Source organism: Felis catus, chromosome B4, assembly GCF_018350175.1.
Source record: "Felis catus isolate Fca126 chromosome B4, F.catus_Fca126_mat1.0, whole genome shotgun sequence".
In the NCBI taxonomy this organism is placed as follows: domain Eukaryota; kingdom Metazoa; phylum Chordata; class Mammalia; order Carnivora; family Felidae; genus Felis; species Felis catus.
In genome coordinates, this window is record NC_058374.1 from 138,568,170 (window position 1) to 138,594,897 (window position 26,728).

General features: G+C 60.1%; 2 protein-coding genes across 5 annotated transcripts in view; one reads left to right on the top strand and one right to left on the bottom strand.

Moving 5' to 3' along the window:
• The first annotated feature begins 1,868 nt into the window (after window positions 1–1,868).
• TRMU (tRNA mitochondrial 2-thiouridylase) lies at window positions 1,869–19,151 on the top strand. Of its 4 annotated transcripts, XM_023257631.2 has the most exons (11): window positions 1,869–2,026; window positions 4,971–5,136; window positions 7,259–7,365; window positions 9,168–9,290; window positions 13,016–13,188; window positions 14,707–14,760; window positions 14,845–14,911; window positions 16,210–16,310; window positions 17,542–17,686; window positions 18,033–18,115; window positions 18,639–19,151. In XM_023257631.2, exons 1-11 carry the CDS (start codon window positions 1,945–1,947, stop codon window positions 18,801–18,803), a joined length of 1,266 nt encoding a protein of 421 aa, XP_023113399.2. In that variant the 5' UTR covers window positions 1,869–1,944; the 3' UTR covers window positions 18,804–19,151. The 4 variants fall into 4 exon arrangements, with proteins under 4 accessions (XP_023113399.2, XP_023113401.2, XP_023113400.2 ...); XM_023257633.2 differs by lacking the exon at window positions 16,210–16,310 and having other exon boundaries at window positions 18,639–18,811; XM_019835734.2 differs by lacking the exon at window positions 1,869–2,026 and having other exon boundaries at window positions 5,000–5,136; window positions 13,075–13,188.
• Window positions 19,152–22,389: 3,238 nt separating this feature from the next.
• The window catches only part of CELSR1 (cadherin EGF LAG seven-pass G-type receptor 1), a 137,964-nt gene continuing 133,625 nt past the window's right edge, over window positions 22,390–26,728 (bottom strand). Inside the window, 4 exon segments of the mRNA XM_011284343.4 lie at window positions 22,390–24,310; window positions 25,074–25,335; window positions 25,835–26,068; window positions 26,541–26,690. Of these exon segments, the coding sequence (XP_011282645.4) occupies window positions 24,286–24,310; window positions 25,074–25,335; window positions 25,835–26,068; window positions 26,541–26,690 (671 nt within the window). The 3' untranslated portion in view covers window positions 22,390–24,285.

Sequence of the window (26,728 nt, forward strand, 5' to 3'; positions counted from 1 at the left end):
ATCGCTGCGCCATCCAAAGTAGCTGAAATACCTTGCCTTTAACTGAAAAGCAGCAGAAAATGTAGCAAATGCATCATGTTTCAGCCACTTTGGGGGGAGGGAGGGGGTAGCAGACCTGAAAAAAATCCCTCTGCTTGCGCAGGAAAACTGGGCTTCTGCCCTTGTACCAAACTGCCACATCCAGGAAGGGCGTGGTCCTCTAGACTGAGCCAAAATACCCACCCCGTGGTTCAGCCACTGCCACAGACCCCACTAAAGGTTCACCCCCAAATTTGCCCGAAGGCCAGGTGGCCAAATACTGTGTTTACTCATCTCTTCAGGGAAGTCCAAGATGAAAGAGATACTCTCATTGGATGTGTTATTGGATGACACCCTGTTCAGAAAAAGCAGTCATTCTTGTTTCCCCGAGGGGCCCTGTGACCTTCCTGCCTGTCGGGGAGCTCGCCCTGTGCCTGCCGGTGGCACCGGCGGCCACGACTCTCCAGCTGGCAGTTCCTGCTTCTCTTCTGGGAAATGGAGACTGGGGGCCTTCCTCCTTTCTCTCTAGACCCTCGAGGTAGTTCTGTCCTCAGGAAAATGCCTTACCTTAATAATCATCCCAGTTTAAACACTTGCGCCCACTGTCAACCTGTCAAGAAACTATTAAAAACTAGCCCAGTTCTAACCTGAAGCTTTGGGGGGGGGGTGTTATTGGCCCGATTTCCATTTATTTGCATTTGCTGCCGAATTTCCTCCCTGGCATTTTCAAACCATGGTTCAAATTCTACATGAAACTAATTTAGTGGAGTGGACTACTTTAGACTTCACCACTATGTTGGTGGAGTGCAGTATTTCAAAATGAAAAAGAACCAAACGGAACACCTATTATATGTACGTGGCGTATTGCAAAAGTAAAAACCGGTTAGAGAAGCATTCTTTGTGGTTCTATGTGTAGGTTGGTGTCACCTCTGGGCCACCCTGTAAAACGTGACGCTGGGTTTGAAGTGAATAAAGTTGAGAGTCGCTGACTTAGAGAATGCCTGTATTTTGCTGGTGCGGACCACGCAGCTTCTGGTGTCAACCCAAATCAGTCCTTTGGGCCCCGTGACCCTCTTGGTCTGAGCCGGGCCACTCCCCTGCTTTGGTACTCCGCAGTGACCACCTCTTCGCTCTCACAGGCTCTCCGCCCGCCCTGCTCCGTTCAGGTTTCCAATCCGGTCCTCTTCCTTTGCCTTCACCACACCCTCACCCCTCTGCCTTCCCACTGTCTTCCTTTAGGCCCAGCGAATGTCTCCGGGTTCTCCTGTTTCTGTCCTCCAGAAATGTGCCCGCCACCGGTCCTCTGCCCGGCTGCCCCCTGCGTGCGCTCCCGTGCGCACTCGTTCAGAACAGCCGATTCTCCCCAGGCACCTGACACGGACCAGGCAGGTCACCCCCTCCTCCGGGAAGAGAAACATCAAGTCCTCCACGGTCTTTCTCATCCCCCCACAGCCATTCGCGCAGCAAGGGCTAGATTCTACCTGCAAGTACATCTCTTCCCCAGGTGGCTGTCACGCCTCCTAACCAGGCTCCCAGCTCGTCTTCTGCGCAGGGCACCCAGGAGAATCTTCCCGAATTTAGATGAGATCACTTGGCTCTCCTGCTTAGAAGTGCCCTCTCCTAGAAACCAGCTCCTCCCCTCCCTCCTCTCCTCGCCCGCCTCCAGCCCGTCCGCTGGTGCACCCGGAAGTAGACGCTAGCCCCGCCCCGGAGCAGCTCACGCAGCCGCGGCAGCGAGCCCGAGCTAGGGTGCGCGCGCAGGGGGCGTGGGCGGGGCCTCGGGAGCGGAAGCCCGGGCAAAGGGCGGAACGCCGCGCGCGGACACACGTTTCCGCCCGAGCCGCGTCTGCGACGCCGCGGCGGGGGCGGGGCTTCCGGCGCGGCGCGGAAGCGGCGACTGCTGTTGGGGAGGTTGGCGGCGTGCGGATGCAGGTGGCGCGGCACGTCGTGTGCGCCCTGTCCGGCGGGGTGGACAGCGCCGTGGCCGCGCTGCTGCTGAGGCGGAGAGGTGAGCGACCCCTCCTCGGAGACGCCGGCTCCCGGCCCCTCACCCTCCACGGGGTGGTCGAGGACGCGCGACCGCCTGGGCGCTCCCCCGCGCCCCGCCGGCCCGGTTACCGACCCAGTGGTAGGGATCCTGACCCTGGGGGCCGCGCTTCTCCCCGGCTCCGGAGCCCTCTGCCTGGAGTGACGGCGGCGGGGACGGCGCTGACCCTGGGAGGCCGCGGGCGGCCCTGAACGAGCTGACCCCCGCGGCCCAGGGGCCGCGCCGGACAGGACCTTGCCCTCGAGGTGCCAGCGCGGTCCTCAGCGCGTGTGCCGAGATGTCAGCGGATCGTCGGTGCTCGCCGTGCATCGCGCGACAGATTTCCGCCAGGGTGCTGGCGTTGCTTGCTGGCGTCTAGAGAGTGCCCGGGGGTCGGGAGCCGAGATGAGCTGAATTCCCCATCTGTGTGGTCCTTCTCGTTGTGAGCCGTCATCCACTTGGCGACATTCGTGCACTCTCTGCTGTGAGCCCTTTCATTCTGGGCACTTGGAATGCAGGGATGAATGAGGGGTTCCTGACCTCAGGCACGTTAGTTAAGCTCCCCTTTTCTGTGAAATGGAGCTAACCCTACCTCACTGGCTTAGTGGAAGCATTTAACACATACAGAAGCTTTACCCCGGTGCCCAGCACATGTCAGGCATTGAAAAACAGCAGTGGTTATTAGCACACACTAATAACTGTAGGTTTTGTGAAAGGCATCGTTGAAGGTGTTAAATAGAAACGTCTCTAACTTGCGAACGGGAGAATCAAAGCATCATAGAGGGTGATGGTGTTTGAGGCCAGGCTTGAAGAAGGAAGACTAGGGTTTCACCAAGCAGAGAATTGGGGGCCTGCAGTGTGGAGGTAAGTGCTTCTGGCAGAGTCCACAGCTGGGGCAAAAGGTCAGAGGTGTGGCAGTGTTGGCCAGAGGGAGGTGGAAGGAGAGGAGGGTAGAGAAGCAGGTAGCGCCCTGGTTAAGACGTTATTTTAGGCACTTTAGGTTGGGCAGACTTGCAGAGCCCTGGAAGGTCCCCGATGACGTGTGTGACATGTTTTGAGTGACGTGGGCAGGCCAGATACACGGTTTTACTCTTCAGGAAGGTCATTCCCCCCCCCCCACCCCCGCCAGGATCCAGACTGTTCCACTTCATATGGCAGCCTTTCCTGGGGTTTCCTTCTCAGTGCCGGAAGCTGATGGACTCAGCAAAGGAAGAGCTTGGTCCTCTCCTTGGCGTCAAGGGCTTTCCTGGTCTTGTTGTTGGAGGTGCACTTGCTGTCATGTGCCCTCTGGAAAGTTCAGGATGGGTGAAGCGCTAAGGTCCCGTCCTAGAGCGCCTGAGCCTGGTGCCCCTGTAAGCGGGTTCCGTCTCCAAGGGAAGAATGAGCAGGCAGATGAGGTTAGAGATGAGTGGAGTTCTAAAGTGACATTCGTGCACCCTCTGCTGTGAGCCTTTCCTTTTTGGGCACTTGGAATGCAGGTGTGAATGGGATGCGTGGAGCTCTCCATTCCACAAGCCCTTTTTTGCCTCTGGTTCTGTAATGGGCACTGCTGGGCACTGGGACAGGCTGGACGAAATGTAGTCCCTGCCCTTTGAAGAGCTCCATGCTTCAGTGATTTGCAGAAGGGGGCTGACTGGAACACACCCAACAGAGCCCAGTGTGGTATGAGCTATAAGAGAAGGGAGTTTGGCGCCTGGGTGGCTCAGTCAGTTGGGTGTCCAATTTCAGCTCAGGTCATGATCTCACGGTTTGCATATTCAGGTCCCGCATCAGGCTCTGTGCTGACAACTCACAACTCAGAGCCTGGAGCCTGCTTTGGATTCTGTGTGTGTGTGTGTGTGTGTGTGTGTGTCTCCCTCTCCCTCTCTCTCTCTCTCTCTTTCTCTTTCTCTCTTTCTGTCTTTGCCCCTCACCTACTTGTGCTCTCCCTCTCTCTCAAAAGTAAATATTAAAAAAAAAAGAGAGAGAAGGGAGTCAGGTGCTCTGGGAAGCAGAGTGGGGAGGGCCAGATTAACCGGATTAACCAGCTGGGTGGGGGTGGTCTTGCAAATTTGTAGGTTAGTTTTGGCAAAGCTTTGTCATCCAGTCTCTGTTCTTTGGAGTCATGTGTTCTGGCTTTTGTTACATTGAGCCTACCCATGTAGAAAGAAACATTTCTCCTGCAAGGCAGGCACCTGGGTAGTTCACCTAAGCTGGTCTTTCCAGTATTTGGTTGGGTACTTTGTTACAACAGAAAAGGAAAAACTGGGTCATAAAAGATAAAGTTAGTATAGCATTTATAATCGAATAGCCTAGGGGCGCCTGGGTGGCTCAGTGGGTTAAGCGTCCAATTTTGGCTTGGGTCGTGATCTCGTGGTTTGTGGGTTCGAGCCCTGCCCTGCGTCCGGCTGTGCTGACAGCTCAGAGCCTGGAGCCTGCTTCGGATTCTGTCCCTCCCTCTCTGCCCCAGCCCACTCGCATTCTGTCTCTGTCTCTCAAAAATAAACAAACATTAAAAAAAAAAGTTGAGTTCCTGCTCTCTGATTCATGACTCGTTTGCCGAGCCTCTCCCACATGCTGGCAGTGCATCGGGCTGATGCAGGGGAGAGGGGGGCACACAAAGATGCAAATATACCATCTTGCTTGCCTGGGGGTAAACGCTGGCTAACAGTTGCAGTCCAGCCATGCACTGTGATGTCGGAGGCCTTTACAGAGTGCTGTGGGAGTGTAGCCGAGGGAGCATCTCAGCCAGCCGGCAAGTCAGGTGCCTTGGGCTAAGACGTGAGTCACTTTGAGGGCCTTGTAGCAAAGCAGACATCTCTGGGCGAACCAGCAGATGGTGGTGTGGGAGGGGGGCCCGCCGGGGAGCTGCTCGGAGCTCAGAAGCCGCTGCCTTTTCACCCAGGGTTGATTATGGACTCTGATCTGTGCCTCCTCCCTTCCCCAGGCTACCAGGTGACGGGGGTGTTCATGAAGAACTGGGACTCGCTAGATGAACACGGGGTTTGCACTGCCGACAGAGACTGTGAAGATGCTTACAGAGTTTGCCAGATCCTAGACATCCCGTTCCATCAAGTGTCCTACGTGAAGGAGTATTGGAATGACGTGTTCAGGTGAGTGCGGTTCAGAGACGCGGGAGGCTTCCTCGTGTGCCGTGCCGCCCTTCCCAGGGAAGCCGCGCCATAGTTGGCCAGACTGGAGACACGCGGGCAGTGCCGTTTGCATTGGTGCCAGAGGCCACGCGTGGGAGGCCTCAGCCGCCCTGGGAGCTCTCGTCAGAGGCCACGCCTGGGTCCCGGAGCACGCCTGGGTCTCCTTACCGTGCCACCTGCCAGAAGTCTCTTTAACACCTTCGTGAACCTTGAGTCGTTTCTGCTGCTGACGTAGGGGAAGGTAGCTAAGGCCGGGGTCTTGCCTGCAGGTGCCACACGGTCGTTCCCGTGCGCGTCAGGGATCGGGGGCTTCTGGGAAGAAGAATTAGGTGATCCACTCTGCCTCTTGAAAACACGAAACACATACACACACACAAAGACTTTGAAAATCTAACACGGGGGTGCTTGGCTGGCTCGGTCGGAAGAGCGTGCGACTTTTCATCTCGGGGTTGTGAGTTTGAGCCCCACGCTGGGTGTAGAGCTTACTTAAATAAATAAAACTTTAAAAAAAAAGATCTGATAACAATCCCAACAATGATTTTTAGGTGCTTGCTCTGTCCTGGGCCCAGTGCCGCCTCTGGGGACATAAAGATAGCACTCTCTGGCTCAGAGGCTTCTGAATTCTGTCCGAGGCCCACTTGGCCTTCAGGGGTCTCCTGCCGTCTCCCTCGCGGGGTGCAGGCAGGGCTTCTCCCCTCCCCCTGTACAGGCTCCACTCTGGTCCTTGCTGATGCCGCTGACCTGTCTTCCGTTACACCGCTTGGGGAATGGTTCCCATGGCTTTCGTAAACCAGCGTAAACGCTTAACCCCTTTAACATTCACTCGATACTTGTTACGTAGAGAACGTTCTGGGGGCTGTGGACATAAGAGAGTAAAGCATGGATTCTACCTTAACTAGTTTATGGTTTAATAAAACGCTTGACAACTTCGGGGGCGCCCAGGTGGCTCCGTCGGTTAAGCGTCTGACTCTTGATCCCAGCTCAGGTCATGATCTCACGGTTTGTGGGTTCGAGCCCCACGTTGGGCTCTGTGCCGACAGCGCAGCGTCTGCTTGGGATTCTCTCTCTCCTCCTCTCTCCGCGTCTCCTCTGCTCGTGCATGCTGTCTCTCTCTCTCTCTCTCTCTCTCTCTCTCAAAATAAACCGACATTAAAAAGGAAAGCCCTCGACGACTTTCTAGCAATTAAAACAATAGAAGTACGGAGCAACACAAGTTTTAGCTGTTCCGAGCGGAGTAACAGGCGGGAGGAACACGGCTCGGCATCGCCTGCTGAGGTTGAAGATGCGCATGTGACTGGGACCTTGTGCAGGTTCTTAGTTTGTCTTCATAACGTGACCCTCGCAGTCAGCGTTGTTGTCTGTAACCGTCGTGGGTCAGTGAGGAGCGACACGGTCCCACCTGCCCACCGTACAACCTGTCGCGCGAGTACACACGGACGTGGTCCTCCCGAAGTGACTGCTCTAAGACACGAAGCTCTTGCCGAACTGTCTTTGTGTCCGGGCAGCCGGCCGGTTAGAACAGGAGTCCAGCTGGGCTGCCGCTGCCCTGGGGCCCCCAGGGCTCCTCGGGAGCATGTCAGCCACGTGGGAGAGGTCCTTGCTGGCACGTTTGCCCAGGGCCCTGGGTCGCCAGGCCGCTGGTGGAATAGCTAGGAGAGCCCCGGTTGTTGCTCTGGATGAGGTCGTTCCCGCGCTGTCTCCGGCACGTTCTTCACTCGAGCCGCCTTTTGTGGGCGAAGTCAGGGGAGGCTGGAGTTGGGTCAGTCCCCCTCCCCTCCCCCGCCCCCCGTGAGCCTCTGGGGAGACAGAACGGCCACTGAGCCATAGTGGCCGGTGATACCTGACTTTCTGTCCAGGTTTATTCACTGTCGTAGATTCAGACGGGAAGTGCCCCCGGCTTTAAAGGAATATTTGATGAAAATACTGGAAACGGCCGTATACCGAAGCTCTCCTATTTTACGGAAAATTATGGTTTTGGTAAGAGAAGGAGAAACCAAGTTAAGCAAGTAACTTAACAGATGTATTTTTTTTTTTTGAGGAATGTTTCGCACTCAGAAACAAAAGTCTTTTTCTTCTATTCCAGTGATTTTTTAAGTGAATACGAGAAAGGAAGGACTCCCAATCCTGACATAGTTTGCAACAAGCATATCAAATTCAGCTGTTTTTTCCATTATGCTGTGGATAATCTTGGTAAGTAATTTCATTATTTCCATTTAATCTTTTTAAAGTCACAAGGTTTTCAGAGATAGTCAGCAGCCAAATCCTCGTAAACAGTTTCGTCTTCCAGAAGGAAAGGAAGTGGTGAAAACAGTAATATTCTATCTCACCGAGTAAGAAAGAACTTTCTGGCAATATGCAAATGACAGGGTCGCACGGAAGAGAGCGTGCGTCTTCACCGTGGACCGCGTGGGTGCGAGGACTGTGCTGTTGGTTCAGGAGCCACGAACTTGAGAACATCCTGCGGAAACACGGGGTCACTGGCGGAGAGCTGAGAGCTGAGGTCCAGTTCTGCTCAGAACAGCACCGGTTCCAGGCGTGCTTATAGTTAGCGGAAGTTTCCCGAGCCTGAGTTAGAGCTCAGCAAAGTCGGCGTTTGGTTTCTTGCTAGTCCTCCTTTTTGCTAGTCCTGCTGAGACGTTCTCAGCAGGCTTTCTTCGTGGCTTTCTGCTCTGCCTTGAGAACAGGTCTGGTTCTGTACCTGATTCTGGATTCTGGGTCTCTGTTTCTCTGGATTGGAAGCCAGGTTTTGGTGGTCTGTTGTAAAAGCCCATCGAGGGGCGCCTGGGTGGCTCAGTCAGTTGAGCGTCTGACTCTTAATTTCTGCTCAGGTCGTGATCCTGGAGTCACGGGATCAAGCCCCACATCGGGCTCCGTGCTGAGTCTGAGCCGTTTTGGGACACTGTCTCTCTCTCTGTCCCCCTCTGCCCCTGCCCTGCATGCACACACACGCACCCTCTCGAAAACAACCCATCGTGGCCCTGCCACCTGTAGACGGCTGACCTGCAGATCTTGTCTACTCTGGTAGTTCTCCTTGCTCGTGTCCGTGTGCCCTTTGGGGCGCCCCTCTTCCTCCGTGTGAACTTCCCTGATGCCCACTTGCTTGCTCGGACCGTCTGCGTGTCTGCTGCTGTGACGCCCACCGTCCTGTTCCTGTGTCCTGCTGTTGCCGGAGCTCCCACTTCTGGCCCCTCGGTTTGTTCTGTCCCGGGCGGCTCACCCTGCCGTGTGTGGCCACGTGCCAAGACGTGTTATTGTGACTGTCCTGTGCCGGCGGTCCAGTAGTGTCACCAGACTGCTGGCCTCTCTGTCCCATCAGCACTGCCGTGGCGACGTAGGTGGGCCCAGAGCAGGCTCGCAGATCGAGCGTACGAGCGACCGCAGCCGAGGGGGTGGCAGAACGTGGGTTCACAGACCACGATGACGCCTGCGAAACGGACTCCAAAAGTCCGGATGACTTTGAATGGCTAACGTCAGAACTGAATGTCAGGAGAGAGACACGCAGGCTCGACGGCCCATTCTCGTACGCGACCGGGCGCAGGTCTGGGGTCCCAGGCGCCTGGAGCGGCCCACGAGCCTGCGGTCTGGCGTCTGCCGTGCCCTGCCCCGGTGGGCCGCGTCTGGGGGGCTGACATTTAGCCCCAGTATGTTCCGGGGGGGTGTGACCGGTCCCTGGATTGTGTGTTGACTTTGGTTTTGAGCGTGCGAGGAGACCGGGCATCTGGTGGGCCGTGCGATCGCTGTGGGTCTTAAAGGTTCTTCACAGGTTCCTAAAGCTGCACTGGAACCTTATAGCAAGATTGTATCAGTTTAAATGAAGAGTTAAAGGTGAGCCTCCCTCCCCTGGACCGACCCCGTGTGGAGGCGGCCCTCTGCAGAGCATCCAGTACGAGGCTCGGCGTCCGCGTGCTTCGTTGAGCTCCCCAGGCCCGAGGAGGCCACGGCCGGCCATTGCACGTCTGAAGTTTGATCTTGTGTTTTTAAAAACCTCACAGGAGCAGACGCGGTCGCCACAGGTCACTATGCCAGAACCTCACTGGAAGATGAGGAAGTCTTTCAGCAGAAGCACATTAAGAGGCCAGAAGGGCTTTTCAGAAATCGATTTGAAGTTAGAAATGGTAAGTTAAAGCGCCCAGGTCAGACCTTAAGTATTTGTGCACAGAGGAAAATGTTTCGGAGAGTAGCAACGGGTCGCTCTCTGAGCAGGCCCTCCAGGTCTCTGTGTTGCAAACTAGCTTGCTTGTTTTGAAAAAGTACAGTTACCAAGAGGGCTGTCTGCCCTCAGAGCCCGGGGTTAGGCAGCGGGAGTCCCGGTCGGGCGCCTGGGCACCGACTGGCTGGAACCTGAATCTGGTTTGCAGCTCAGTTCTGTACGCTGGGTGCTAGTGATTTGAGGGTTCCCGTGATATTTGAGGAGAGACTTGATAGCTGAAGTGCTTACAGGCCTCGTTACTTACCATCAAGTTCTCGAGGGCTCGAGACTTAGGAGTGTGGATCCAGTGTGACCCAGGTGCTGGGGCCTGATGCTCAGGCCGGTGGAAAATCCGTTTACAGAGATTACGTATGCAGATCAGTTTATCTGCGTTAGAGGGAGCACAGTTTCACCTTTCTAGAAAAATGCCCAACTGCTGGCTTGTCCTGGCATACATCTGTTTGTAGAAAAGAGGAATTCACGTCACCATGAAGTGAGAGACAAAATGGGCCCAGAGCCATACGTGAGTGAGAAGTTTCCACTGATGTGGGAGCGCTGAAGAGTTGGCACCGTGCACATGTGCCCTGCTGACCGCCTGCCTCACGGCACCTTCCCCTGTCCCCCAAGCCCAGGCTGTTACAGGCACACGTTCCATTGGCTCCTCTTAGAGTGGAGGTGGATAGTCTTGTCCCGTCTCACAGATGAGGAAACGGAGGCTTGGATGAAGTCATTTGGCCAGGGTGCCTCTGGTGGTAATGTGATAGGGTCCCCTCCCTAAGGAAAGAAAAAAAAACCTCAAGGCAAGCTGGCCACGCACGTACGTGACCGCATCATCCCTCATGACCTTGTAACGTGAGATCACTTAATCAGACTGCATGTTTGTGTGTTACCGTACATGGAAGACAAAGAAGTAAAAAACGCACAAAAATCTACGCCACGTGGAGTTCGGGGCTCCGTTTTTTGGGTGCGAACCCAACTGAGCGGCGCCGGCAGGAATAAAGCTGCTTCCTGGAAAGAAGAGCCTCGGGGTCGCGACTCTGTGCGCGAATCCCGCCGCGTTACACCTGGATCCCAGCCCAGTTCTGCCCGGCTCCACGGGTTACGCTCGTCCTGCTGTGCCAGGCCCCCATTGGGCTCTGTCCTCCGCGTCTCTGGGCCTGGTCGGAAGGCCACGGCCATCGTGCCGCAGGGGCCCCCAGGGTGCTGGCTGTTGCCCGGCGGCCCTTCTTCCTCCACGGCACAGGGCGCTCAGATCGCCTTCCCGGCCCGCGCAGGCCCAGCACATACTGCTGTCTGCCGGGTGCTGGGCCTTTGGCCTCAGGTACAGACGTGGGGGAGAGGACAGGCGTCTTCTGCCTCCCTCCCAGCCGCTCCCCCCTGGGAAGAGCGCAGACCCCGCCACTCGGGGGCGCCACAGCAGGAACCACTGAGTAAATACAGACTGAAGGGTCCTGAGTAGATGAAGGGTTTATTTCCATGTGGAACAGGCATGCTCACTTGTCTCCTAGAACACGGTTTGCCTTCCAGAGCCGTCTGGACCTTTCTGCTAGGCCACAGGCACTCTGAAACTTGTGATTGCGTTGACCTCTGTTTTGTTGAGTAATTTTAACGTGTGGTAGTCTTAATAATGTGACCGTGTCTTTGTTTTAGTGTGTTTTTTAGGCACACTAGAGCTTTTTATTGAATTCTTACTTAGTTGCCCCAGAGACCTGGAATAGAGCCTCCTGGCCTGGGCCCGGGCCCTGGGGAGAGCGCGCGCGGGGTCGGGTGGCCCCCAGAGCCGACGCTCCTGGGCCCTGGCCTTGTGTCTGGTTACCTCACCTGTGCAAAGTGGGCGCGCCGTCGGCCGGCCACGGGCGTGAGGTTCAGGGTTGTGCGAAGGTTCCTGGCACGAGCATATCTCCCAGATGTTCCTGTCCGTGCTTTAACGGTTGTCAACTTGTTTTTTTTAAATCATAGGTTTTGAGGGGTGCCTGGGTGGCTCAGTCGGTTGAGCATCCGACTTCAGGTCAGGTCATGATCTCACAGTTTGTGAGTTCGAGCCCTGCACCAGGCTCTGTGCTGATAGCTCGGAGCCTGGAGCCTGCTTTGGATTCCGTGTCTCCCTCTCTCTCTGCCCCTCCCCCACTCATGCTCTGTCTCTCTCTTTCAAAAATAAATAAAACATTAAAAAATTTTTTTTTAAATCATAGGTTTTGAGTTTGTTTTAAAAAACTCCAAACTGTGAGGAAATGCCATTTGCTTCCAAGGTCCTGGGGTTTTTCTGTGGACGCTGTTTGACTGGGTTTTGTTTTGAAACAACAAGGAGCGTTAGGCAAACGAGCGTGCCTACCGATGGCCGGGTGGCCGAACTCTGTTTTTCATCTTCAACTGATTCTGTTGCTTTGTGCCTAGAAAACTAGGGAATAGCACCCACCTGCCCCTGCACCGTTCCGTTGAACCCCTTCAGTGATCCCAGCCTCGGTTTCCTCGTCTGTAAAGTGGGGAGAGTCCAACCTTCCACGGCAAAAGTGAGAATCAGGGTTGAGGTCACGGGTGAACATGACCTGCACAGAGCCCGTGTTCCACACGTGACTGCCAGGCTGACCGGCACACGTGTGTTTGGGCCCGTCGCACTCGGTAGCGTGCCCTCAGGGTGACGGGCGGAGGCCTCTCGGCACCGTGTAGCCTGCGTAGCTTTTCCCGTCGGTCCCTGAACCTCGGAGCGGGAGCTTGACGGTCCCAGTCGTGGAAGTGCCGCCGCGGGCCGGGCCGGGTCGATGGGGCCCAGTGCTGGAGCTGGGCCGCCTCCGATGCGGGGTCCCAGGGCCACGGTCAGTCACACCTGTGCACCGTTGCCTGAGAGCCAGAGACGGTTTTCTCTCTAGTGGGGGCACCGGAGCGCCGCACAGACGCCTGCGTGACTCTCAGCAGGAAGCGTTGAGCTGAGGAAGGGGAGGAGTTCGAGGCACTCTTGCCGGTCTGGGGCCTGGGGCCTGGGGCCTGGGGGCAGCCGGGGCGCGGCACTGTGGCGGTGTGGGGAACCGCACAGCTGACCCCACGTCGGGGGGTGTCCGGGGGTCCTGTCACCCACTCACCTCCCACGTGGCTGCGTGTTTTAGACAGTTCACCTTAGCACTTCAGAATGGTTTCATGTGGCGTTTAAAATACTGTCATCTAATGTGCGAACTGGAATAAATTTCCTTATCGCATAAAATCCGCCTTCCCTGTATCTTTTTTTTTTTTTTTAATGTTTATTTTTGAGAGAGACTGAGCGCGCGAGCACGAGCAGGGGAGGGGCAGAGAGAGGGGGAGACACAGAATCCGAAGCAGCTCCGGGCTCCGAGCCGTCAGCACAAAACCTGACGTGGGCTCGAACTCAGGAGCCGTGAGATCACGACCCGAGCCGAAGTCGGACGCCTAACCGACTGAGCCACCCGGGCGCCCCTCCCCTGTATCGTTTTTAATGGTGGGTGAATTAGGGAGCGTTTTTCTCCCCTTACCCATGGTGATTGTCTGTTGTGTTTTTTTTCTTTCTAGTAGTCTGCTTTTGAGTATTGATTTTTGCTTCTGACAGGCCAGGGGGAGTCCAAGTAGAGGGAAAGACGTTATTCGGAGCAAAGTACCATCATTTTTATTTCTGCAACTTGTTTTGTTCTTTACTCTCGGCAGCGGTAAAGCTTCTACAAGCAGCTGACAGCTTTAAAGACCAGACCTTCTTTCTCAGCCAGGTTTCCCAAGATGCCCTGAGGAGAACCCTCTTCCCTCTGGGGGGATTAACGAAAGATTTTGTCAAGAAAATAGCTGCAGAGAATAGACTTCATCATGTGCTTCAGAAGAAAGAGGTAGGGTCGAGGGCGCCGTGCCCGCGTCACCCTCTCCGCGGTCTGGGGAGAAGCAGGGCCCTGTGGTCACCGCCCCGTGTCCTCCCCAGGCTCTGACGTCAGGAGAGAGTGGGGTCGCGCGCTCTGGGAGGCCCTGTGCACATTCAGAAGGCCGCGGAGACAGGACTTCTCCCCCCCGATCTCTCCGCGCCCCCACTCCGGGGTGGGCAGCTTTTCACAGCAGCCGTGGTGGCTCAGTGGGTGCTCTTGGCCCAGCCTGCCGGGCGAGGGCGGCACAGTGAGGACCAGGCCCCGAGACGCCCCGGGCCAGAGCTCCGGCGCTGCCCGCACTCGTCCAGCCCCTCAGTCGAGGGTGCTGTGCTCCGGGCCTATGAGGGTGGGTGAGGAGCACACGGTGTCTTCACGAAACAAACCACCGTAAAATTAGACAACATCTGTGTAGGACATTAGAGGATCCTGTGAAAAGAATTCCTCACGCCAGGGGGCTCTAACTAGATCGGGCTTGACCCCAACCCGAGGACGGGCTCCTAGGAGTTAACGTTTACCTAAGACCTCGTGATGAATAGGATTTAGTGTCACAGAGAGGGCTGGTGGGGGGAGACAGTCCCAATAGTGCAAAGAGCATGTGCAAAGGCCCTGAGGCAAGAAAGAGCTCACGCATTGGAGTGAAGGTGAGGGCAGCGTGGTGGAGGTTCAGTGCTAGGGGATGGTCCCGCAGGCTCGGTGCGCTCGGTCTGACGGGGGTGACGTCCAGGGTTGGGCACGAGCACGACCGTCCCTTCCCAGGACCACATCCTTTGACACATCCCGCCACCCATCATCTCTGTTCCTCTGTTTACCTGTTCAGTTTCTGGGTGTGGCTCTGTGGTGGGAGCTGGGGGAGGGGGCGCCACACTGCAGAGACGCACCGTAGAGAAACAGGCCAGAAAGCCGTGACGGGACAGGAGCCGCGTGGAGCACGTTCCAGCGTGTCTTCTGTGCTGGAGTAGGCCTCCCTGAGGGAGTCCTCTCTTCCACGGACTCTGCTGTGATGCTTCAGCTTCTGGCCCACCCCCTCTACTTCCGGGTCCTGCTCTGGCCCCCGTGTCCCCCATGGCTCCCGGACGGTGGTCTGACGGCTCGCACGACTGTCCCGTCACTTTCTCTCCTGGGGCAGCTGGGCTGACGTCTGCCGCGCAGGGGCCACATCCTGCCAGGGGTGGACGTGATGGCGGCCTCGCTGAGCTCGTAAGATCCAGGGTCGGGGGTCCATTATTTAAGACCCGGCTAAGAGGAGAGGCTAAGAGGTTCTGCGGGCCCCTCAGGTCTGTTTGTGGGCGTGACTGGCGTCCGTGGGTGCTGGCCGAGGAAAGCCAGGCCCGGAGCCCGGAGGTGTGCCGAGGCCCGGGGCAGGCGGTGGGGCCCGGCGAGGCCCAGATGCCCGTCTCTCGTTCTCCCGGCCCGGCTGGTCCTCGTGTCCTCGTGCGGACGCCGGCGGCCTGTTCGTTCGCCTCACGCACGGCCCTCCTTTCGTTTCAGAGCATGGGCATCTGCTTCGTCGGTAAAAGAAATTTTGAAAATTTCATCCTTCAGGTGAGTGTTCTTTGACGCGTGAGTGTGGACCCGTGTTTCTGCTCTGGACTTGGATCCGTTAGTAAGGAAGTGCTCCTTTTCCAGTATCTGCAGCCTCGGCCTGGTAAATTTATTTCCATAGAAGACAATAGAGTTCTGGGAACACATAAAGGTGAGACACAGCCTTGGGCTGCCCTTCGTTGTAAACTCCCCGAGTCGCGGGGCGGGCTTCTGCTGTGGGAAATTGAGGCGAGAAGCCTGTAATTCCTTCCACATCTGCCCGTGAGTCTGAGAAGCCTGTGGGTGGGGGTCGCGGGTGAGCAAGGGAGCGTGGTGGCGGCTGTGGCCAGGAGGCATTGCGGCTCAGAGAGGGGTGCCATCCGAGTCAGAAAGACTTCGCTCTCCGGTTAGGTGTTCTGTCCCTGCACGTGGAATTATATGTATGAAAGGAAAACATTCCACCCTCATGAAAGAAGTGTGATCGACTGATTCCAGAGTAGGAGCTTCCAGATCTAGAACAAGGAAGAGGTGGGATCAGAGGGTGTCCGCATAAGGCAGCAGTGTTGCACTTGGGGTGCTGCTTGCTCATGCACAGGCGTTTTCAGGGGGGCACCGTGAGCTTGCACAGAGCGGGTGTGGGGAGGCTGTGACCGACTAATCAGGCGCCAGCATTCACAGCCCAGGGGGAGGGGGGATAGATGTTGGGTTGGTGAGTGGTGGGTCTGTGCCCTGGAGCCAGAGAAGCCCTCGGGCCCTGGATGGCCTGGTAGGTCTTGACCCAGAGCGTGCCTGACCTGGTGGGGGGCAAGGGCTGGTGCTCAGACGTGGCCAGTCAGTCTCACAGGTGGTTCTTTGGAATCCACCGCCCCAGTTTGAGTAGATGGCTTCACTTTCCTGTCGGGGGTGGGCTTTTACGTCCCTGAGCGGAGACAGGTGGAGGTGACAGCCTTGCTGGGGACAGAACTGCAGGGTGCTGCCTGCCCGTCTCCAGCACGGTGGCCCGGGGCACTGTGATCCCCTCAGGAGGGAGGGAGGGGGTGGCGGCTTGGCCATCTGGTCTTGTGATGTTTTTCCGTGGGGAGTCCGTGGGGAGTGCACAGAGCAGTCGGGGGCGGCCCGGATGCCACAGCCCCCGTGCGGTTCGTACATCAGAGGGGCTGGTGGGCGCTCGGCAGGAAGGGGTCGTGGGCCCGGAGGACGCCCAGTCCACCTTCTAAAGGAGCTTTTCTGCTGCTCGCTGGTCAGGTGGTCCAGCAGCTGGAATTGGCTCCTTCCGGGGCTGCGAGGTACAGCCTAACCCAGGCGCGGGGCAGGGCCTGGACGAGCTCAGCTGTGTGGTCAGGACTACCCCTCGGTGGTGGTCCGCGGAGCCTCCTGACTGTCCCCCTTCCTCCACCCCTTCCGGTTCGGAGGGGTGTGCTGTTTGGGAGGGGGCTGGTGCCAGTCCCCTGAGAAACTGTATTTCCGTAGGTTGGTTCCTGTATACTTTGGGCCAGAGAGCCAGGATAGGCGGCTTACGCGAGCCCTGGTATGTGGTGGAGAAGGACGGCACCAAGGGTGACGTGTTTGTGGTGAGTCGGGCTGGCCTTTTAGGTGACAGAGGTCTGTGTTTGGCACAGCCCACAGTGTTTGTGAGATCAGGCAGGGCTGCTGAAACCCTACGGAGCGGCAGTGATTGACGGACCACCCTTGCCTTTCCTCTGCGTCCTCCTGGGACTGGCCCAAGGTACCAGAAGGAGTTTGTTTAAGGTACTCCTCAGGCTCTTAGCATACGCCGGTCACTCTAGCAGTCGTGTCGTTAGCTGCTACGTGTAGATACTGTTGGTTAGGAGAGAGCCCGAAGGTCCACAGAGAGCAGGTAGCTTCAGTGCTTGGGACGGGGCTCGCCCAGGCTCCAGCAAGTCATTGGTCCAAGCGGAGCCAGGACCAGACCGGTTTGTGTGCCGCAGCGGGGCCCCGGACCTCCGTGCCCCCCCACCCCCCGTCCCTGGGCTCTAGAGCAGGGCTTCACAAAGGGGGTGCGTTTGCCCTACACCCTGGGACGTTCGGCAGTGTCCCCTGCTGGATGGAGGCTGGGGCGCTGCTAACATCCTACAGGGTAGCCCCTCCCCCCGACAGTGGCCCTGCCCTGAGAGAGCGGGGTGCCATCTCATGCTGTCACATAACCGGGGGACCTTGTCTTAGACACCGGCCGAGAGGCCGGTTGGCTTCGCCCCCTGATTCTGGGTATCTCCTTCCAGGAAGAACTGTTAGGCATAGAAGCCGGGGCAGGGGTTGTGGTCGTGTATGAATTAAAGTGGTTTTAGAGTAAAATTTCAGTGGTCTGTTTTGCTTTTAGAAAAACCCGTAGGGTCATCAGCTGACGTTTGTCCCCATGAGGATATCCTTGCCTGGGGGGTGGGGGGGTGGGGACAGGGCCCCAGGGGCAGATGGCCCCAGCACAGCCCCGGGGAGCCTGCCCTGTCCCTTCTCTCCTCAGCCGCTTGGTGTGTGACGGGCTTCCTGAGGTGACCTTTTTGAAAGACAAGCCAGCGGCCTGGCGGGCCCGTGTGCCAGGCAGGTGGGGCAGCGAGGCGTGAACTTGCAGGCAGCGTGCTGTGGTCAGCCGCTCGCCGTGTGTGACCATGACGAGACACTTTCCCTCCTGGGCCTTGGTTTCCTCCCGTGTGGAACGGGGACCGGAAGGCCGTGGGCTGGTCCCAAGTCTCCGCGGCCGACGCCCCAGTTACCAGTAGGCGTGCGGTTGGGTGGGCGCCCCCGCCGGGGGCTTCGGTGCCCTGACCTGCACGCTCCGCTCCGCAGGCCCCCCGGACGGACCACCCGGCTCTGTACCGGGACCTGCTGCGGACCAGCCGCGTGCACTGGATCGCGGAGGAGCCGCCCGCCGCCCTGGTCCGCGACAAGATGATGGAGTGCCACTTCCGGTTCCGCCACCAGATGGCGCTAGGTGACTGAGCGGGAGGGTCCCTTCAGACAGGGGAGCCCAATTGAGGGCAGCGGCCGTGAGACCCGCTGCCCGACGGTCCCCCACCGTTAGGTTGGATGACCCCTTCCAAACCCCTGTTCGAGGGCCAGCCCTGGGAGCGGCACCGGGAGGCTCGAGGCCGGCTTAGCCTCCGTCGTCGTCGGTGCCGCGGGCAGGGGCTGCGGCTGTGGCGGCCGGGCCGTAGGTGGTGCGTGCGCCTGTGGGCCCCGGCGGGCGGGGCTCCTTCCTCCCTGGGGGTGCGAGGCCTGGAGCCGACCACGCGTGGAGAGGCCGGTGCCCCCTCTAAGGACCCCTCTCTCGTACACAGTGCCGTGCGTGCTGACCCTCAATCAAGACGGCACCGTGTGGGTGACGGCCGTGAAGGCCGTGCGGGCCCTCGCCCCGGGACAGGTGAGTCGGGCACGCCCGGCCCTGTGCTGTGCTGCAGAGGGAGGAGGGGGAGCCCGGCTGGAAGGCAGGACGGGGCCTCACACGACCCCTGGGGGTGCGGGGCCTGGAGCCCCTGGGCGTTAGGACTGGCTCAGCTGAGAGGGCTCTGGCCAGTGGGCTTCGTGCTCCGGAAGGACGCGCCGCGCTTCCTCCCCACCAGGGCACCCGGTTCACGGGGTGGGGGCTGACGTGCGGAGCGGGTGTGGGTGCTCAGGTCACCCGGGCGGCAAGGGTGGAAGCCGCGGCCAGCCCCGCGCCCGGCACGCCTCCTCCCCCAGGCACGACAGCAGTGAGGGCTGCTCCTGCTTGGCCACTGGGAGGCCCAGCTGCCCGGTCTTGGCTGGGGGGGGGGGGGGGGCGGGGACAGAGGAGGGGCAGGCAGAGCGTTGCCCCTCCCCCTCCCCCCACCCCCGCACTGCCGGCTGCTGGTGGGCGTGTGGCGCCAGGTCCCACTGCTGGTGACACGGGCCTCTTTCCTTTTCAGTTTGCCGTCTTCTACAAAGGGGATGAGTGTCTGGGCAGCGGGAAAATCCTGCGCCTGGGGCCGTCTGCCTACCTACTCCAGAAGGGCAAGAGCAAGCCCCGGGTGTCCACCGAGGGCCCCAGCGATGGCCCGGGCAGCGGCCCAGGGTTGGGTCCCACGCTCTGAAGGAGGCGCGGCTGCTGGCAAGCGCCGGGCGCGGACGCGGAGGAACAGAGCCTGGGGTGGGGCAGCGAGGGGGAGCTTGGCGGGGTGTGCGGCCCCAGTTCCCTCCAGGCTGGCCGAGCTTCCAGAAAGCCGCCGGAGCCAAGGAGAGCCCCGGAGAGGCCGGCCCTGGCTTCTCCAAGTCGGCGCTCTGGCCAGAAAGACTTGCTGGCTAGTGGGTGTGTCCCAAGTGCCCCATTTCTAGAGTGGCTCTTTCATGCTCCCTGGAAAGTTTCCCACCTGCAGGCACGCAGGGGACCTGGCCGAGGAGGCTGCGGGGACAGCAGCAGTCAATAAAACATCTGTCTGGGACACGGATTCTGACGGGGGTCTCCTGGGGGGTGGAAGCCGCAGGTGCAGAGAGGCAGGCGGACAGTTCAGAGGCAGGAGGAGGGGTTGGAGGCCTCGCTCCCCGCTCCCACCATGCCCTCTCTCCCCTGTGGCGGGGGGGGGGGTGGGGGGGGTGGACTTGAGCCAAGCCCCACCTGCAAGGGCGCCCTCGGGGCGTGTGAGGGCCTGAGGCCCAGAGGCCCCCCTCCCCCTGCAGAATGCTCGGTGCCCTGGCTGCCTCCCAGGGAAGGCCTGAGGGGCCTGCGTCCAGGGAGGAGGGCTTGGCCGCAGCCAGCGTGTGCCTGTGTGTCTCCGTCCGTCTGGGCTGCTGGCATCGGCCATCTCGGGTGGGGCCGCTTACAAACGACACGTTTGCTCCTCGCGGTTGCAGAGACCAGAAGTCCGAGGTCAGGGTGCCAGCGGGGTCGGCCGAGCCTCCCCTGAAGGTTCACAGCCGACCGCTCGCTGTGTCCTCACGCGGCCAAAGGGTGAGGGGTCTTTCTGGGGCTTCTTACAGGAACACTAACCCCGTTCGCCAGGAATCCACCCTCGTGACCTAAGTGCCTTCCGAAGGCCTCATCTCTTAATACTGTTACGTTGGGGATTCAGGGTTTCGACATTCCGGTTTTGGCGGGGGCACACTCAACTCAGCCCGTAGCATAGGTGTGCGTGCATGCGTGTATTTTGTGGCACAGGCCAGGCCGAGAACTGCTTGGCAAGTGAGGATAAAAACTTCAGAGCCAGCTGTGCTGAGTGGGCGACAGACACGCGTTGGCCCCGGGGCATTTTCATCACCGCAGAGTCCTGGAGAGCCCCTCGCCTGCTGTGTGTGCAGCAAGGGCTCCTTTGGGCAACAGCCCCAGGCCTTGGGAGTGGGAAGTATGGAGACGCTCTGCCTGGGGGTGTGGGGGAGTTGTCAGGTCGGTCAGGCAGGAAATCGGCCTTTCCTAGGGACGCCTGGCCGTGTCTGGGCCCCACTGCCTCCAGCTTGCCTGCCCTGAAGGTGGGGCCTGGGCAGGGCAGCACCCCCTCCAGGCTTCCTGGTGCTTCGCCCCAAGGGCTCAGCCCCCTGCTCTGCTAAGGACAGAGAGCCTGGGCTCCCTTCTTTCACTGGCCTCAGACCCAGCACATTCTTGGTGCTTTGAGCTTCTGTGGGGGCCAGAAGTGTGGTTCCCTGTCTTCTATGGACAGAAGGTTCTAGACTAGAGGTAGCATAGCCCTCCAGGCATGGTGCTGCAGGAGAAGCACCCGGGAAGGTTGTCACGTGGCCCCGCCCTTCAGGGCCTGCAGTGGGGACAGGACCAGTCCTGGGTCTGCGTCCCAGGGGTGTGAACCCCCTCCCCCTGAGGCAGATCACGGGCCCCAGAGGACTACCGTGAGAAGGGGGCTTCTTTCTGAACGGGAGGGAGGCCTGGGTGGTTTTGAGCAGAAAATCCCTCTGGTCTCTGAGGTATGGGTGGGAGCGAATAGATCAGGTGGGTTGTGGGCCTGGAGAAGGAGGCAGGCCGTTGGATTTAGGAAGTCAGGTGTAGCAGGTCAGGAGGGGGGGTGGACGACTGAGACCTGTGTCTGGACGGGGTCCCGCTGCCCTCGGTTCTCCGTGTGCGTCAGGACAGCTGTGCTTCAGAGCAGAGGGGCCGCCGTCCCGTGTAGCCGGGAAGGGAGGCCTGGGCCAGGCACCCCGCTCGGCGCCTGCCTCAGCCTTGGTGTGGGGGCTGCAGCCTGCAGGGAGGCCAGCCTCTGGCTTGACCCCATGTCCCTGCCAGCCTGGGCAAAGGGCACGGAGTGCACTGGGCCCTGTGGCTGGCTTAGTGTGACGCAGTGTTGGGGGGCTTTAAGACCAGGCCGCTGAGCTGGGAGCGAGGTGCCAGCCCCTTTTCCCAGAGGCAGGACCAGAGTGGTCCCCCTCGGTGATGGTCGGGGTGCTGGGGCTGTGCCCGGAGCAGTTTTCCCTCCACACCACCTGATGAGGGAAGCGATGCCGTCCGAAGAGCTGAAACCCCACTGTCCTGCCTCCTCAGACCTGCCCCCGCCTCAGTCTGCCCTCTCCCCACCCTTAGCTCCGGCCCATCCCCCAGGTGCCCCCCCCCAGCAGGAGGTTCCCGAGACTGAAAGAGGGGAGTGGGCCTGCCCCGGGGTGTCTGGGACCCATCCCGTGATCCAGGTAAAGGAGTGCGTCCCGAGAGGTGGGGCTTCGGCCTCGGCCAGAAGGCGGACCACCGCTGGGTGTGCGGTGGCAGGGAGGCCGGAACCGGAACCCCACCCTTGTTCTGCCTGCTCAGGGGACAGCACGGAGCCTGCCTGGGCCCACGTGTCCCCTGATTCACTGCCCTGCTGGCTGGGCCTCTTGCCCGTGAGCCCAGCTGTAAGCCGTGGCCGCTCTGAGAAGGCCCCACCGGCCCACCCTGCTCTGTGCAAGGCGACCCTCGGAAACGGCAGGAGGGAGGAAGCGCCCTGGGCACAGGCCGCAGGGAGGCGCTGCCCGTCTCATCAGCCCGGGGCCAGATCTGCAGCCTGCTGGCCGCCGGTGGAGGAAGGTGGGGGACGGGCACAAACCCGCCGCTGCCGCGCGGGCCACCCAGGCCTCACCTGAGGCGCATGGCAGCCTTCCGGCTGGTAGTGCTTTCCTCCCCCTGCTGGGCTCTGCCCGCCCTCCCTGTGCCCTTGAGGCCACCGGCCCTCTGTGGAAGGCCACTTTGTGTCGCCTCAGAGATTCAGCGGCAGCTGTCGGCCAGGGGGCGCCATCGGGCCAAGCTCCTGAGCTGGGACTCTGGCCCCTCCTACTGCCCTGTCCACGCACCTGGGGGCCAGCAGGCTCTAGGGCTGTACCCCCCAGGTGACCTTCGGAAGACCCTGGCAGACCAGAGGGGTGGGGGCTGAGAAGTAGGACACGTGTTCCCCCCTGTGCCTCTTTCCCAAGTGGGCACCTCACGGCCAGGCCCCGTCACCCCCGCCACGTGCACGGATCCTGAGGGAAAGGCCCCGGGCTGGTGCCTTTGCACACGGTGAGAGCTAAAGATGTCAGGAAACCCCAAGTAGGGCCAGCTCGTCCAGAGTTCTGTCAGGAGAATGGACAGAAAGTTCTAGTACAGCCTTCCCCTCCCCCCCCCCACCCCATTCCCCCGGCTTGTCCTCGGCATCCTGTCCAAGGTCCCTTCCACAGCTGCGTCAGGAAGGGGGGCAGGGCAGTGGGAGGGGGAAGATGAGCACGGCAGAAGCACACGTTCAAAAATCTTAATTTATTGCAGACTCTTGTTGCGATTCCAGTGTTCTGAACAATAAATAGACATTTGTTAAAAAAATCTCCAGTGTCTCATCTCTTATAAAGTCTTAAGTCACAAAAATAGGCTTACAGTTTTTCCTGTCTTAATAAAACTTGACCATTGGTTTTTGGTAACAATTCTGATCAAATCAAAAACCACCTGAAAGGGCCCGAGTCGCAGAAGAGGCCGTGACGGTGTGAAGGTGGGTGTTCAGACTCGCGAATGTCAAAACGTCCTTTACGTAGGAAGCGTCTCGTCGGTGGTAAACACTTACCGATGCTATCATTTCCCGTCTTCAAAAGGCCACTCGCCTGTTAAGGCACATCATTCATTCCAGCCTGTGGACCGTGGGGGCTGTTTCCCTTGGGTGTGAAGTGCGTGGCCTTAGACTGGTCTCACGAACGCGGTCCCTGGTGTCGTGAGCAGCGCCCTCCTTTCCATCAGAATACTGCGCCGTGGAAGTCACCCGATGTTAGCATATCTTATGGTTTCTCGTATTTGGAAGCAGCTGTGCTAGTAATTTATTTGGGCGCCTGATTCAAAGAACAAAGAAAACGAATGAAACGTGTCTGAGTGATTCCGGGCCCGGTTCCACGGCCCTTGGGCCGCACTGTGCCAACTGCCCACAGTGGGACGGCCCCAGCCGATCCTCGGTGTGAGCGTCCAAAAAACAGCCTGGTAACCATTGACAAGTGTGGCTGCGGCTTTGTCCCTGTGCACAATTGGCCACTTGAAGCAAAGTGAAGCAATTGGTCGGACTCGGGGGTGGGGCCCCAGCCCTCCCGCAGATCCTCAGAGTCTAAAAGAGCTGGAAAATTGGCAGGAAGGAACGCGGCCTCCTGGAAGACCTCACACCTCCGTCTGAATCGGGAACGTGTGAACACCGGGGTCCCACTGGGGACAGGAGCAGCGGAACAGAAGTCCCCACCTGCAGGACCACATGGCCTGGGAAGGGGGCCAGGGAGGCCTGCAGGGCCCAGAGCGGGCCCGGTGTGGGCACCGGGGGTGGGGGGCAGCCGTGGGGCACCTGCAGGAGTCCCACCCTGCCTCTGTCTCGGATCCACCACCGTCGAGGCAGCTGGGAGCTGATGGCAAACGTCTCGAAAACAAACGTGTGTGAATTCAGGCAGCTGCGTGTAATGCCCACAGTCCTTGTGTACTGGCCGAAAGCGGCAGCAGGAGCCTCTGTTTAAAGACAACCTCACTCCCGACGCACTTCCCGCCTCCGATCGGCTGGGACACCAGCTGCATCGATGCGTGTCAGATTCAAGTACAACCGTAAAATCTCCCTTGTGTAAAAAAAAATAGCGGTCGTTCTGCAGATCTCTCAGTATCAATCCGTACAAACGCAAAATATACACAGGCTTTCGCCTTCTCAGAGTTCCATACAAATATACAGAAGCATCTACACCTTTTCAACGAAGCAAAGTCCTTTGCTTTAAGACGAGAGGTGTCTCTGCAAAGAGCCAGCCAGGCCAGGCAGCTCCTCTCCCTCGAGGCCAGCTCGGGCCCTGCCAGCTCTTGCCTGGGCCCTCTCCTGGCCCACGGGCGCACGGCTTCGGCTCTGGGTCTGGATCAAGCTGTGCCAGCCTCCGGGAGCCCACGCCTCCTTGTGCCTGTGGCCTTTGGCACTTGTCAGGGGTCAGCTGGGCCCTGAGCCCCTGGGGGCAGCCCAGAGCTTTGTGTCCAGACCGTCCGTCACACCAGCCAGGGGGCTGCTGCCGCAGGGACCCGCCAGGGCCTGCTTCACTGGAAAGGCCGTGGTCCCTTGGGCTCCAAGGTCCAAGGGTGTCTTGACGCAGCACAGGGGCCTGGACGGAGGCGCTGGGCTCGTGTCCCGCTTTCCTGACGGTTCATATTGAGGTTTCGTTGCTGCCTCTGTGCGTGGGAAGAAGCCAGCAGGTGGGCCGAGGTCCCACAGGGGGCAGGGAGCAGAAATCCCCAGTCAGGGGACAGGGGATACCCGGGGGCTCCGAGGAGGGCAAGCTCCTGTGTGGACATAGCTGCACTAGGCAGGAGAGGGGGCTGGTTGAGCCGCCCGGAGGGCCAGGCCCGTCTGAGCGTCCACACAGCCAGCCTCGCCGCGGAGCATGGGGCGTCAAGGTTAGCAACTGAACTCTTTCTGTTTGAAGAGAGCCCTTCTAGAGGACCTGACTCCCGGTCTTTGCTCCTCCCTTGGGAGTCTGTGGGAGGGAGCAGCTACGGGGAGAGGCCAAGATTCCCAGCTCCTCGCCTCTGCAGAGGGGCGCCCCAGAGCCTCGGCGTCCGCAAAACAGGGCAGTGACGAGCTGGACGAGATCCTTAGAAAGTGCTTGGTCCGGCACAGTCTGAAGTCCTGGAAGTTCAGGGCTGGGCAGGCCCTGGGGGCTTTGGCCACTGTGGCCCCCACAGGGCCTCAATGTCGGCAGCCAGCCCCCGCCCCCTCCACCAGGTCAGAAGTCGCTTCCTCTGGGGCCCGACTTGTCCCGACCCCTGCAGAGGCCCCTCCCCTCCCCGGTACCCCGGCGCAGCCCCTGGGCCCCTGAGCGCCGCCCCTCTCTGTGGACTGGACACCTGTCCCGCGACAAGGGTCAGAGGGAAGGCTGGCTGGGGGCTGCTCCTGCAGCCCTGTAGCCCCGCAGCCGAGGCCCAGGCTACTCACTCGGAGTCGGAGCCGGCGGCCTGGGCGCTCCCGGCGCGCACGTTCATGGCCACCCCGTTGAGGTGCTCGCGCCCCGGCTCCCGGCGCGGGCTCTTGACGGTGATGGCGCCGTCGGGGGCGCGGGCCCCGTCGCTCGAGCCCAGGGAGGACGAACGCGATGGCGCGGGGCTCTGCTCGCACTCGGCCAGTTTCTCCCGGAGCCGGGACTTCAGGCTCTTCTCGGTCAGCGGCGGCGGGTAAGTGACTTTGTTTTTCAGGATGCCTGTTGGTGCGGAGACTGAGAGGGTCACGCTCAGGCTGACGCTGCCGGATGCGGGGATTCCGGGAGGACTGGTCCCTGCGGACCCACCCGCGCACCCCTCAGCCCCTGCCCTTCTCTCCTCGGGTCTCAGCGGCCGCCTCTGCGCAGCCCCCACGCCGGCCAGGACCCAGGACCCTGCCCGGGCTCCACCTGCAGCCTGCCCCGCCCCTGCCCCGCCTGCACCCCGCCCCTCTACACTCTGCCCCGCCCCCACCTGCCCTCTGCCTCTCCCCACTTGCACCCAGCCCCTCCCGGGCTCCGCCCCCGCCCTCCCTGCACCGCCTCCCCCCACCTACACCGCCCCCCCCCAGCTCCCTTGTCCCGGTCCTCGCCTGCATCCCGCCCCCCTCCCAGATGGTCCCCCTTCTGTCCGGTCCTCGTCCCTATCCCCCCCCGCCCCGCCCCCTTTGCTAGGAGAGGCTTCCTGGGGACAACGGGGCCCTCTCCACTTCTGAGGTACCTTTTCTCTGCTCAGGGGGCGGGTTGGGGGGCACTCCCGCAGGCCTCGGCGGGCCCCCGCTCTCCTGGTCTGGGGGGCACTCGCTGCAGTGATTGCCCTGCTCATCCAGGTGCAGTTCCACGCTGACCTTGGTCTCCACCTTCAGGCGCGGCTTGTCACCAGGCTCCTCACTGTCGCTCCCAGCCAGGCTCTCGTTGGGCCAGCCGGCGGGGATGTGGTTGGCTGCAGTGTCCGCTGAGGCACAGGAGGGACCGTCACCAAGCGGGGAGGGTCCCTGCTTGGCTTGGAGCTACATACACCCCCTAGAAGGTTCCCCGGGTCCCTCCGTGGGGAGCCTGCATCCTAAGTGGCCCGGTCCTCCCGGAGCTGCAGGCCTGACAGGGGCGCGCCCTCCAGGCGCTCAGGGAGCGAAGGCCCTGACAGTGGGGGCCAGGCTGCAGTCCCCCCGTGGCACCCCAACACTCTGGAGCCTCACACCGGCACCCGCAGCACGGTGGGGGCCAGCTTGTGCGGTCCTTGCAGCGGGGGTCCCCAGAGAGAGCCCCACCCCCCCCAGACTTCCCTGCCTCTGCTCTGCAGATGTTGAGGACAGGGCCCTCCCCCCGCCAGCACCCCGCCCCCCCCGCCCCCCCGCCCCCGCGGCCCTCCCAGGCTGCTGCATCCTGGGACGCCCCAGCCCCCAGCTCGCTAAGCCCCGCTGGCTCACCTTTGGGGGTGCTGTGGACAGGGCCCCGAGCCGAATCCCACTTGTCCTCAGCCTCCACCCCGTCGTCCTCGCTGTCCGATGAGCGTGAGGAGGCGTAAGAGCTGCTTTGCTCATCTAGGGACAGCTCGCTGTCCGAGTCTGAATCGTGGCCTGCAGGGTGGACGGGAGGGACAGAGGCTCAGGCCAGG

Coding starts and splice junctions, on each gene's coding strand:
- TRMU (XM_023257631.2), top strand. CDS start 1,945: ATGCAGGTGGCGCGGCACGTCGTGTGCGCCCTGTCCGGCGGGGTGGAC. Junction 7,366..9,167: donor TTATGCTGTGGATAATCTTG/GTAAGTAATTTC, acceptor AAAACCTCACAG/GAGCAGACGCGGTCGCCACA. Junction 16,311..17,541: donor CCAAGGGTGACGTGTTTGTG/GTGAGTCGGGCT, acceptor TCCGCTCCGCAG/GCCCCCCGGACGGACCACCC.